This window comes from Aethalodelphis obliquidens, unplaced genomic scaffold (genome assembly GCF_003676395.1).
Source record: "Aethalodelphis obliquidens isolate GAN/ISIS:26980383/991018 unplaced genomic scaffold, ASM367639v1 scaffold1, whole genome shotgun sequence".
NCBI lineage: Eukaryota > Metazoa > Chordata > Mammalia > Artiodactyla > Delphinidae > Aethalodelphis > Aethalodelphis obliquidens.
The window spans coordinates 58,050,025-58,063,864 of NW_020837945.1; the positions used below are offsets into that span (position 1 = coordinate 58,050,025).

The 13,840-nt window shown below is 38.5% G+C and overlaps 1 protein-coding gene across 1 annotated transcript in view; it reads left to right on the forward strand.

Moving 5' to 3' along the window:
* CD96 (CD96 molecule) overlaps positions 1 to 6,195 on the forward strand; it is an 83,599-nt gene extending 77,404 nt beyond the window's left edge. Inside the window, 5 exon segments of the mRNA XM_027104320.1 lie at positions 266 to 331; positions 1,110 to 1,199; positions 4,064 to 4,187; positions 6,088 to 6,116; positions 6,119 to 6,195. Of these exon segments, the coding sequence (XP_026960121.1) occupies positions 266 to 331; positions 1,110 to 1,199; positions 4,064 to 4,187; positions 6,088 to 6,116; positions 6,119 to 6,195 (386 nt within the window).
* Positions 6,196 to 13,840: the final 7,645 nt, after the last annotated feature.

Consider the following 13,840-nt stretch of genomic DNA (forward strand, 5'->3'; position numbering starts at 1 on the left):
GACATGAGAACAGTCACAACACACTCTCTGGGGCTGGAAAAACCTCTCCTAGTGTTTTCTTCCATTTCTTCTTCCTGCTTTAAATGGCTGTGAACAAAACCTTCCCTATTAGAAACATCTGGACCACAAGCATTCCCTCAACTCCCACTTTATTTTGGGACATTCTAATGTGTGCTGAATTTTTAGGTTCAATTAAAGGTCAAGAAGAGACAATAAAATAATTAGTCTTATACAGATTAACTTTTCCATTATCTTCTTCCTTTAGCAGCTTCATGGATGCCCAGTGAGACGTAGAGTTCATCCCCCTCAAGGGCAGGTTCGACACTTCATGGTGAGCACTTAGGGAAAATTTAGTGTCAGGGAAGGCTGTGGTCTGCTTTATTTGATCAGAGGTGGAAAAATGAGAACGAAGCCAATCTCAGGTATTTAAAAGTGCATCTTGATGAAAACGACAGTGATGATAAAAATGACAATGGATGGAACCAAAATTCTTCCCAGTCACTCAAAAAAGGTAGTCAGAGAACAAGTCTTAGATTTGTCTCTATTTTATTTCAAAATGAAATCTACATAATAGCATTTGGGGGCCAAATCCATTAAAGTGCATTTTAAGTTTTAATTTTCCATTGGAAAATGGAATGATTTGTTGACATGGATTTGTCTACTCAGATGTTGCAGAGGAATTTTTATTGATCTTATCAAACATATTAGAGTGGGAAGAATCAGTCTTTTGACCCATTGGACCTCTGATAACCTGGGCTACTATGGGTAAGCCTCATCTTTCCATGACACCAACTTCAGACATTTTCCCATAACCACTTCTCATGGAGATTCTTTAGCAGATATTATTTTGCTTTATGGGCTGTCTTGTTTCTCTTTTTTTTCTTTAAACCAATAGGAAGTTTCACTCTTTGGTAACTGTTAGATCCTAGGATACCAGTCCTGCATAAATTGGTCCTTAGTAAATTTTACAGGTAATATTTTAGGAGCATTTAGGCCATTCAAATTGAGCCCTTGCGAATAGCAAGTGAAGTCCAATCACAATTTTACACTTCTTGACCAGGTGGAGATTGTCACTAGGATCAGATCAGATATCCTCTTTATATCCCTAGGTGACACCTTCACCAGCACAGCCAGAGCATTTTCAGAAGTTCCCACAACTGCCAATGGATCTACTAAAAATAATCATATCCATATCACTGGTGAGCCATTTACCATTTTTTAAACGTTTATGTTTTATTCACTCAACAAGTGTTTACTGAGTACCTGCCATTTGTCAGGTACTTTGCCAGTTGTTGGGTATACGTTGAAAACACTTGCCTCCTGAAGATTATAATCTATTATAGAGGATATTTAGTAAATAAATAATCGTGCAATTCAATTTATTTGTGACACATCTTATGGTATAGTACAAGGTGTTGCCAGCGTCTAACAGAAAGCTCTGATTTTAATTGGGGAACAAGAAAGGATTCTCCAAGGATATATTTAAAATTAAAATCTGAAAAATGAATGAGAATGAGCCAGGTAAAAAGTAGTGAGAAACATTTCGGTTCTGTGAAAGTATAGTCTGATTTTTGGAACAAAGAGTATTCCTGTAGGGCTTCCCTGGTGGCGCAGTGGTTGGGGGTCCGCCTGCCGATGCAGGGGACATGGGTTCGTAACCTGGTCCGGGAGGATCCTGCATGCCGCGGAGTGGCTGGGCCCGTGCACCACGGCGGCTGGGCCTGCGCCTCCGGAGCCTGTGCTCCGCAACGGGAGAGGCCACAACGGTGAGAGGCCCACATACCGCAAAAAAAAAAAAAAAAAAAAAGAGTATTCCTATAATTCAACTAATAAAATTTTGTCAATGTTAAATGTAATCCCTTGTTTTATATCATAAGAGGTCATGGTATTCAATAAAGTTAGGACCCTCCCAACACAGATCTTGATTGTAAATTCAGAGCCATAATCAATAAGGTATTCACTTAAATGATGAACGTTCCACCTGGGGACTCGGTTTATTTCATATTGAGGGTCATACAGTCCTCAGTTACTGGAGCATCATCCAACCTGCACACCACGTAGCAGCAGAGCTGCAAACTGACATCCTACTAACATCTTTCACTATTGGTGCCTTAAAGAACTGCCTAATTGAGAGACAGGGCAAGACTGGAGCTCGGCTTCTCCACCAAGACATTCCTGAAGTCAGTGGTCTCATTTTCTATATTTGGTTGGGAGAAAATTAGTAAGCATTGATGGAAGACCTATTAGAAGACCTATTTAAAACCTTTTGTTCTTTCATTTCTCTAAAACTTTAGAGGTAAAATGTTATATTCCACCATATTACCAGTGCAGAGCTTAGTAAGTCTTGACGTTACTAAAACAGAGCTTTGTGTAGTCCTAAATTGACCTCTTGTGAGATTCTTTCTTTTGTGATCATGATATTCCAGTGGTTTGAACTACTGTGAACTCTCTAGCCACCTGTGCGTACAATGAGCCACACGGTTACGTATTTTAGGACTGTGTGAGCTTCCAGGGTACCCTCAGTGTCTGCTTTGACAGGGCTAGAGTAGCGTGAGCATCAGGAAGACCTTGAATCCCTGGATACGTGTTGTAAGAGGAAAAATCTTCAGCACTGATACCCAGTGTTAACATGACATCATGTGGCTGCCATCCAAACTACGTAAAACATAGAAGAGATTTGGTAACTAATATTTGAAATCCAGTTTTTTGGCCTGTAGTTTTTGAAACTTTGCTTTATGAAAAGCAGTGTAATAAATCTGAGGTAATCAAAACAATTAAAAAACTAGTCTCCACCTACAATCAGTTTATAATCTAGTGAAAATGATGAAAAAACAAAAACAATCCAGATAATTCTGATACAAAAATGCACTTTTTGCCCAAAGAATTTATGTAATCTGAAGAGCTAATGATCTACCTATAATGTATTAGGAATTTCACTGGAGTGTTGTTAGAAATAAGAAAAGCCTGGAAACAATTTAACCATCTAACATTAAGAGGCCAATTAAATAAACTATGGTAGATCCATACGTTGGGGAACTAGCCAGTAATTTAATCTTGTAGAATGAGGAAAACCTCTATGCACTTCTGTGAAAAGTATTCCAAGAATATTTTTTAAGAGAAAGAAACCAGGAACAGAACAGTATGTACAGTATGCCCCCATTTGTAATAAGAAGGGATATATATTCATGGTACATATATTTGCTTATATATGAGTAAAAAATTTCTGATAGGATACATAATTAACTATTAAAAGTTATTGCCTCTAGTGTGGGTAGCTGGCATCTGAAGAAGTAAGGATACTTCCTTTTCATTGTAGTTTTGTATTTTCGTACTATTTGAATCTTTAACGTGATCATAAAACACTTTTTAAAAAGGAAAAAATTAAGCAACTATATAATTATAAACATTCCCTTTTATTCTCTGCCAGGCAGAACCAGACAGTCTTATTTCCTAAGAGAGTTTGTTTTCTTAATTTTTCCTTCATGTTAGAGAAAAAGTAAAACAGTCCTGAATATTATATTTATATTGCCTCTGGCCTTTTTGGCTTTGGACTTTCAAGGCTTTGAATTGTTATAATGCTTTTTATTCTTTCCTCCTCCTCCTAACACACGAATATTCCATAAAGCATTTAATGACTCCTTAAAGAATAAGAAAATCCAAAGCTAGATCAATATTTCTACACATAAAGTTTTCTTTACTGAAGTGAATTTGGAAAACAAATTTACAGATGATCAGTTTTATTTAGTCATTCTTACAAATACCATTTCACTGGGCACCATGTGCCAGGAATTGTCCAGGGTCTTGGGGAAATGAAAAAAAAAAGAAAAGATCAGTTCTGGAACATTCTAACAAGAAAGACATTCATGTGAAAAAAAGCAATTGTATAAATGCAAGAACAGATATGAGAACAAGACATAGATATGGTCCCAGAGCATGACTGTGATCAATGAACACCCCATGGCCTTTGGAGAAAACGTGTTTCAGGTAAGCAAACTAATTCAATTCATCCTGCCTTCCAGTTGCCAAACTTTGGCATTAAAGTTCGTCTCTCTTTATGCCACAGGTATTGTGGTTAATCAGCCCAAAGACGGAATGTCCTGGCCAGTGACTGTGGCAGCTTTGCTCTTTTCCTGCCTTGTACTGTTTGGTCTTGGAGTGAGAAAATTGTGTCAGTACCAAAAAGAAACGTGAGTCCAATACTAAGATATGCAGGAACAGATACTTTTTTCAGTACAAAATATTCACTCAGCACTTTAAATATCATTCCTAGCATTTATCTCATATTTAACTGAGGAAATAAGGCTCAGAGAAGCCCAGAGAGGCTACCTAGCTTCCCCGGCACCACACAGTTGGGATTAGATGCACAGCCTCCGACTTCGTCCCACCTCTCCCTGTTCAGGCTCGAGCACTCACTGGATGGAACAAGTCAGTGGGCATGAAATGAGAACCGAAACTGATTTTTCTCTTAATCTTCATTAGTTTTTTCATTTTCATGCATCTCTGAATTGCCTGGGCCCCGCTGGGCCTAGATGCTCAAGTGTGAAATTGAGTGAGAAAGGTAATTTTAAGAAATTTCCACCTGCTTTTCAGCAGAATGGGCTTTTACTGCCCTTTTCCTTTTTCCCCACGGGGAAAAGCAAGCAAGCAAGCAATGTGTAACCCCTTTTCTGTCTTATTGAAATATTTTCCAAAACTCTCCTCCCTCCACTCATCGTTCTGAAATGACATGGAAGGTTAAGCCTCACTTTTCTGACTCAGCTACTTTGGATCAGTCTGGATTAGGCCATGCCTAGAGGAGACCCTCAGAGTACATAGAGCTGATCTTCCACGTATCTTACTACTACTGTCTCAGATAACATTGACCATGTACTCTACCTTCTACTTAGAGTACCCTCGAAGACTCTATAGCCATGTGCATGGAGTGTTTTGTGGTGAATAAAACACCAAACAGAGTCAGAAATTCTGGATTCTTGTCCAAGTACTACACTTTGGCCACCACGTGACCTTGAGAAATTCTTAATTTCCCATAAAAGATAGAAGTGCAGATTTCTTAGAATTTTGTCCACCTTTTGATATATATATTGTCTCCATTAAAGCATCAGAGAACCAGGTAATAGGCGTTGGGATTTTTATATTAAAATGAGAAAACGGGAATCTGAAAATATGAATTGATTTTTTTTATTGTTCTGCATTCAAATGTCTGTGTTACATAGAGATGAAAAACAATCTCTCCCTCTCTCTGGAGAAATTAAGGTACTATGGATTGATAGACAAAGGGTAGAAGTATTTGAGTCATGGACATAAATCTGCTCACAGATATACCTCTATTTCCTGATATCAAGAGAGCTGGAGCATTTGTGCAGCTAAATGCCACACTCACCTTTATGCTTGAGGCGCTTCAGAGAGAGAGATGAATTGTGCTAACATAGAACAGTACTTTATACAAAGACAACTTTAAGAATATTCACTAAAACAAACAGAAGGGATGTGGGCATCATCCATCCAGTACCAATCAACTCAGAGACTCAGGAGAGTTTACTTCCCGCTTCCATCCTTCCCCACAGTATACACACAGTGAGTGAGTGGGTGAAGGTTGGGGGTGAGGTTGGCAAAGGGACTATTAGAAAAGCTGCCATCTTTGGTCCCAGAATTTTAAAATTTTGTCCCTGAAGGAATGTTTTAACCCACATAAGAGAAACACTTCTTCTATTAGGAGGCAGTTGCCATGGAGAGTGTAGGTTCTGGTTAAAAGGCTTGAATTGCTGGTCTGGTTTCTTTGAACAAGTTGCTTAAAACCTCTGAGCCTCAGTTTTATCTATGGAATGGTGACAATAATATTCAATTCCTAAATGCAAATTATATAATGCTGTGATTAAAATGATTTACAAATTATAAAGTATCACATAAATATTAATTAATGCTACTATCATAACAGGACTAAAAAGCAGGTTACGCCAGGAAAAATATCTGAGAGAACCAGGGAAGCATGTCTCTTTCACTTTCTCTGTTTTCTACTTTAAAAAATATATTATACATACATCACCCCCTGACATTCTCAGCGTTGAAGGAGCCATGTTTTGTTCCGAGCATGGAAAGACCTCCGCCTTTCAAGCCGCCTCACCTCCCATCAAGTACACCTACATTCAAGAGTCCATTGGAGTTGATCTGCCTTGTCATGAGCTGGAGACACTCTAGTCCTCTGAGACTTTGCCACACAAGCAAAACTCTGCTAGAATCCTATCGAAAAGATAGATATGGTGCTTTATTAATATAATCACCCTCTAGCCAAGTCTCTGCTGCAGTTGAAATGGATGTCAGAATTGAATGACCTGTTTTCCCAGCAACTCACCCTCTTTCATCTGCACATGCTGGAAATTTAAACAAGAGTGAGAGGCTATGTGAAGCTCACACCTAATGCTATCTGCAGGGATTTTCTTGCTTATGTAAGAAGTGCAAATTAGGCTGCTGTCATTAAAAAATACTTGCAGTGTTTTTATGTTTCACTTTAATTCTTTGAGGGGATGACAAGGGTTTCAAGCTTATGTCCATACATGATCCTCTTCTCTTTGGGGCATCTGCTAACATTCTAAGCTATTTGCCAAAATTATGATAATCTCTGAGGTTTGTTGCATTCCCTAGGAAAATTACAAGAAGAAGAAAATGTGAAAGTTCTAGCGAGAGTTCCAAATAATGGGAAAGTGCAATTAGTCTTTGTACTGAAATTCAGTTGTTTATTTTCACTGGAGGAAAACAGAATACCTTGCATAAGAACCCCAGTTCCAGTCTTTCTTCACTCTTCCTCCCATCATGCTCAGCCCGGGCTCCTGCACATGGGATGAACAAAAGGATAACCATTTGGTTTTGTTTTACTGTCCCATTAGAAGACATAAATATGTGTAGAAGTATTGGGTAAAAAGTGGCTGAGTTGGAGGATGCTAGATTGTTTCGGTAAAGGGATAGACAGTTGTACAGTACGACATACGTCATGTAATTGTTCAATCTATCATATGGCAAGTGTCTCATGATGTTTTAGTCTTAGCCATCTCTTTGAAGTGGCCTCTTCTGGTTTTATAAGTAAGTTCTGGTCAACATTTGCAAATTCATCTCCAACTTGAATAGAGTGAACAGTTGCTCATTCATGGATGGATACTCGTTCCATGATTCAGAGGAATTTTCTGCAAAATAGAAGGACTCTAGATGATTTTCAGGCAGTGTTATGATCTTAACCTCTCTCATTTGACTAAAATGACACTTTCACCTGCACCTTAAAATTGTGTGCAAGTAAGTTCATAGAGCCTGTCTCAAACCAGCAGCTCTGGACTCTAATCCCTAAGGTTTCTGCATGTCTTCATCATAGGCTTCATTTTCACTGAGAAGAAGCCATATATAAGCATTTCCATCACTCATTTCCAAAGCACAGTGTGTTATATAACATTGTTGTTCAGAAATATTCACTTCTTTGCCCACCTGCATCATGAGCACCCCTTGACTTTGGGCTTGGCCATATGATTTGCTTTGGACAATGAAATACCATGGACCTGACTAATCCAAGACTTGAAAGTCTTTGTATGGTTGGACTCACTCTCTTGTTCTCTGCCGTTACCATAAGAAGAACATTTTAGGCTAGACTGCTGGCTCCAAGAAGAGGATGAGAGACTCATGGATTAGAGCAGAACCACCCAAGCCAGGCCCAATTGAGACCAACCAACCTCCAGCCTAACCAAATGTGCATTATGAAATGGTGTGACAGTTACACAGCATTGTTGTAGCAAAAGTTAACCTATATGCATAAGTCTAGAGGTAGGCATATTTAGGTCTTATGCAAGTGCCTAGGGTGAGAGAGAAAATCAAACTTAATTCAATCAAAATAGTCTTTCCCTTGATTAAGCTTAAGTTTTGTTTCAACTGATGAACGTACGGTCAGCTTGACCAAATTAACCTTGCAGTGTAAGTCTTTAAAATCATAAAATATTTGATTACGATGGACATTAGAGGTCATATTACAAATAAAGAGCTAGAGACTCTGTGAGATTGACTTTCCAAGGTTACATAATTAGAAGTGATAGGGTCAAAATGATGACCCAGCTCTCTGATTTCCAGTCCAGAGTGTGATCAGTCTCCACTATATCATGATATTTAACTGCTTTGGTATCTCCTTTTACTATATACAAGAGCTGTTTTGTGTGCACTTAAGTAAATATTGATTTTTTTTAAATGCCCAGGTAATATATTCCAAAAATTGTTGACAGAAAACAAAGAAAAGCAGAAATAATTGGCCCTTGGGGTGGGAGGGCCAGGAAAGTATGCAAAAAAAAAAAAAAAAACAACAAAGACTAGGAAATGAAAAGAGAAAAGAAACTAATCAAGATCAAAAGCTGGAAAGAAAGTTTAAAGAAACTAACCAAGGCCAGAGATAGTGGAAAGAACATTGTCTCAGAGGCTCTGAGGAAGGGGAGAGGTTTTCAAAGGCAGCCCCCTTGGCACCCTGATTTAGGAGAATGGCTTTGACTTGAACTTGAAGGTTGAATCTGCAGAAACACAGAAACTTTGTTCTTTGAGGGATGACGGACATAGCCTGAGTTTTTGACAACAGCAGTCATGGCTATGTCAACCAGCTGAAGCTTGAGTGTCCAGCAGAGACAGCTGAAATGGTGAGTGAAAGTTACCCTCTTGAGAGAAAAAGACATTAACTGGCAGAAGTGAGCTGAAGTTCCAGCCAGAAACACATGGTGAAGTGGTGGGAACAGAACATTTTATTTCTCAGCTCTGGCAAAGGGTTTTTTTTTCCTGGATTCTGTGACTACTAGCAAGACTGCAGGCTCCAGCCAGGAAGATGTAACCAGAGAGCAAGCAAATATGAACTTAGGCAAGGTCGGGACCAAGGAACACTTTTGAAGTTACCCTTAAACCCTGTCTAGTGCTTCTATGATGGGTCTAGACATTAGCTGGGTGCAAATTAACAAAGGAATGAGAACAATAGAATCTAAATTTTTCTCCCCAACCGACATCTTTGTACCCTCCTAACCTCGGTTACATTCTTTATCTGGTTTGCTCACTCAGATCCCTCATGTTAGCTCAAAGGCTCTGTGAGATTGTGATTATAAGGAAGGATACTGAGGAAAACAAGGGGGAAGAGTAACGAACCCAAGATCACAACATAAAGAAGAGAACATGGAGGGGGCCGCATCGAGCTACCCTTGGTAAATGGCAGGAATGTGCCTGCATTTGCCCTGAGTTCTGTCAGACGACTCCCCATTTACCGTCCAAAAAAGTCATACCACCAAACTAAACTGATCACAGTGTTAAAGCCATTCAGCTATTGCTAGAAGATACTCAGAGGTGCAGGGACGGCTGGGTGGAGTGGACGGAAAAACAGTTACATGAATTGTGAAGAGAAATTTGATGGTGGACCTGAGAACCACGTAGAGAGTTAACATTTCTTAGACATGTGAAACTGTACTGATTATACCATAATGGCAGATTCGTGCCATTATACATTTGTCAAAACCCATGAAAGGTACATCAAGGGTGAAACTTAATGTAAAGTTTGGACTTCGGGTAATAATAATATGTCTCTGTAGGTTCCTTGATTGTAACAAACATACTGCTCTGGCACAGGATGTTGATAGTGAGGGAGACTGTGGGGTGGGGCAGGGGGAATATCGGAATTCTGTATTTTCCACTCAATTTTGCTGTGAACCTAAAAGTTATCTTAAAAAATAAAATCTATTTTAAAAAAATGTTAACCTCTCTATTCTGCACTTTCTCTTGTGAAGACATAAATACACGGTAATGCTGAATGGGAAGAGAAGTGAGGATTTGAGAATTTTATCTGTGGTAGAACCGTTTTTGTACCACTGGTTTGGGATCAGCATAATTCCACTCTCATAAGTAATTGGGTTGCATTGGATTTTTCTTGTACATAAAGCCGTTGCCCTGATTCAAATGGACATGCTTTAATGCCTAGTAGATCTGAACCTGACATAATTATAAATAGGAATTTATTTTAATTTCTGCTGCTAGTTAATGGAAAAGTGACAAACACTGCTCCTGAGTACCTCTTTTTTTTGGGGGGGGGCTGCATTTGGTCTTCGTTGCGGCGCGTGGGCTTTCTCCAGTTGTGGCGAGCAGGGGCTACTCTTTGTTGCTGTGCGTGGGCTTCTGATTGCCGTGGCTTCTCTTGTTGCGGAGCACCAGCTCTAGGCGCGCGGGCTTCAGTAGTTGTGGTGCATGGGCTTAGTGCTCTGCGGCATGTGGGATCTTCCCAGAACAGGGATCGAACCCGTATCTCCTGTACTGGCAGGCAGATTCTTAACCACTGTACCACCAGGGAAGTCCCCTGAGTACCTCTTTTGAATGGCCAGTTTAGGGTCTGTAGAGTTCACACTCAAGAAACTGATATAAAAAAGTTCTTAGAATCACTCCATGCCTTCAGTGAGTATAGAGTTTAATGGGAGAAACAGATTCTAAACAAATAAATACAGTACAGAGTGATACATCTGAAAATAAAAGTATGTACAAAGAAGTGAAAAGAATAAAGAAGAGGGTATCATTTCGGGGACAGAGTGTGAGAAATATTTTTAAAAGGCTTCAGAGAGAGGGCGTCAATAGAGCAAAGGCACTTCAGTAGAGACCTTGACATCTAAGACAGTGATGGAACTTGAAACCTTACCTAAGGATTATACCAGGAATGCAAGGAGGGCTTACTAATAGAAAAATCTCTTAAATTAATTCACCATATAAATAGAGTTTAGGAGGAAAAGTATAGGATTAATCGCCATAAATGCTTTAAAAGCCATTGGCAAAATTCAACACCCATTTCTAATAAAACTCTTGAGAAAATGGGATATTTCCCTAGCACCATATATACATGTGTGTGCATATCTATATCTATCTATTTATATATAGCTATACTATATTTATGTACATATATACACTATTGTTATAGTGTATAGATATTATAACTATATAGTTATATATATACACACATATACTATAGAATATATACATAAAGACATGTGCCATAATATATACTATACTATAATTATATACATACAATGGATAAATCTGACTACTTAAAAATAAAAACAATTTGCATGGAAAAAAAAGGCAAAGTGAAAGGGCAAATGATAAACTAGGTGAAAGTATTCACAACATATATGACGAATAAAGGGTGATAAAGAATTTGCAAATTGATAAAGAACTTACAAATGTTGAGGATAAAAAAGCTGAAAAATTCTGTGGAAAAATGGGCCAAAGATATGACACCAGTGATTTACAAAAAAGATCTGAAAATAACACTTAAACACTTGAAAAAATTTCAAATTCATTCATATTAAAAGAAATGCAAATTTAAAATTCATTGAGACATTATTTCTTCCCCAATCACTTGTCAAGAATTTGAAGTTTGACAGCATGCTCTGTTGTCAAGGCTGTGGGGAAACAGGCACTTTCCTATGTTGCTGAAGGGAATGCAAAATGGTTCAACCACTGTGGAAAGGAACTGACAATATCAAACAAAACTACGTATTAATTTATCCTTTGACTTAGCAATTCCTCTTCAGGAATTTGCCCTGAAGCTCCCTTCCAACAATATCAAACTGTATATGCACAAGATTCTGCTTGGCAGCATTATTTGTAATTCCCAAGTACTAAAAACTAAAGTCCAAACATAGGAAATTGATTGAATAAACTATACTAAATACACAAAATGGAAACTGTACGGCAGTAAAAACAAGAAAGAAGAAAATCTCTATTGACTTATATGGAGTGATTTCCAGGAGATAGTGTTAAGGGGAAAAAGCAAAGTGCAAAGAGTATATAATATGCTACTTTGTGTAAGAAAGAGGGAAAGATAAGGAAAAAATTATATTTATATAAATATAATTTCTATAATATGATATCCATCTGTCCCTGTTGGTGGTGGTAATTTCAATCATGTGTGTGTGTGTGTGTGTGTGCGTGTGTGTGTGTTGTATGTATATATACATACCTATTTTTCCCAGATCTGTCTTTTGGATGGACCAAGAAGCAAAGATATTCCAGTAGCAATAAGCACAACTGGCACTAGTATCTTGTTCACTAATATAATTTCATGCTGAAAGGAATCAGAACTTTCCAGAGAAATGTCTGATGTTGGAATATCTTGTTATTTCAAAAAATAAGAACATATTCCAAAAAATGCTGGGGGTATGTCAGAAGGATTCAGGAATCAGCTTGAAGTCTCCTACTGGCTAAATCTAGGGCAGTTTAAGCACTAATATAATGAAGTATACTAATGAATTAGAAGCCATTGAAAAAAAGTAAGAATTCATAAATCTGTACCGGTAATAGATGACAGATACATAGGGAGAGAGAGAGAGACATTGAGAGAGAGAAAGAGAGAGAGAGAGAGAGAAGGGAGGAAGGGAGGGAGGGAGGGAGGGAGGAGAAAGAGAGGGCTCTTGCATACAGTAGGATGTTCGAGCTGACTGGTAAATACAGAAATGCTGGAGTTGGAAAGTCATCATTCTGTAATCATTATAGTAAAGATTGAATCAGGCTAGATTCATCAACAAATACTAAATAAGGAGGAAATTTTGATGACAATCAGGATATTTGCATGGTCTCTAATGGTCTCCCTGAAGTATGCTTATTAGTTGCAAGGGGGTAAAAAGCAGCAGTAATTATATAGTGGAGAAATTAGACAACTCGACCAAGTGGTCAAAATTAACATCTGTGAGGGACAAATGGACATCCTGCTCCGTCAGATGTGATACCCTCGGAAGGACACAATATTCCCTTTGCAGTATTAAGGCAGAGAATGAATAAACTGAATCCAGTCACAAAGCAACATCAAATAGACAAAATAAGGAATGTCTAAAGGCAAAAAAAATCCAGATTAAAGAAAGCTAAAAAGACATGGCAAGTTAATTGCACTATCTTGCTCTAGACTGGATCCTTTACTGGAGGGGGATTAAAGCTACAAAGGAAATCTGGCAAATCAGATGTGACAAATCTGGCAAATCAGATCTGACATTTGTCAGATGAGCTGACAAAACTAGAATAGGGGCAGAAGACTAGATAAAGAAGTATCGATAACTCTGCTGTGGTTAAGTAAGAGAATATTCCTATTCTTCGGAAATGCACACTGAAGTATTTAAGGTAAATGGCCATGATGTATACATAACTTACTCCTAGTGGGTATGTGCACATGTATATGTAATACACATACACACATAGATACATGCATGCATATGTACATATACATGCAGAGAGTGAGAAAAGCAGATGATAAAAATGTTAACAATAGATGAATCTAGGTAAAGGCAATATGTGGAAATTTTTTTTTACTCTTTCGTTTTTTTTGCGGTACGCGGGTCTCTCACTGTTGTGGCCTCTCCCGTTGCCGAGCACAGGCTCCGGATGCGCAGGCTCAGTGGCCATGGCTCACGGGCCCAGCCACTCCGCGGCATGTGGGATCTTCCCGGACCGGGGCACGAACCCGCGTCCCCTGCATCGGCAGGCGGACTCTCAACCACTGCTTCACCAGGGAAGCCCTTTACTCTTTTTCTTTTTGCAAACTTTTTCAAAGTTTGAAATTATTTCCAAATAGAAAGTTTAAGGGGAAAAAAAGTACTTAAGTAAGACCCTAGTAAATATTAGTTAATTGACTCAAAACCAGCCTATTTTCTTAAACATTGCAGCCCTTAGTATGACAAGATGCAAAGATCTATTTATTTGGAAGAGCTCTCTTTCTCTGTCCCTGAGTGTTATTTAATCTCAAAGTTCAGGTGAAAATAAATGAGGATTAATCCTGCAAGTTCACTGTTTTTGTTTCATTTCTGGGTCTCACTTATTC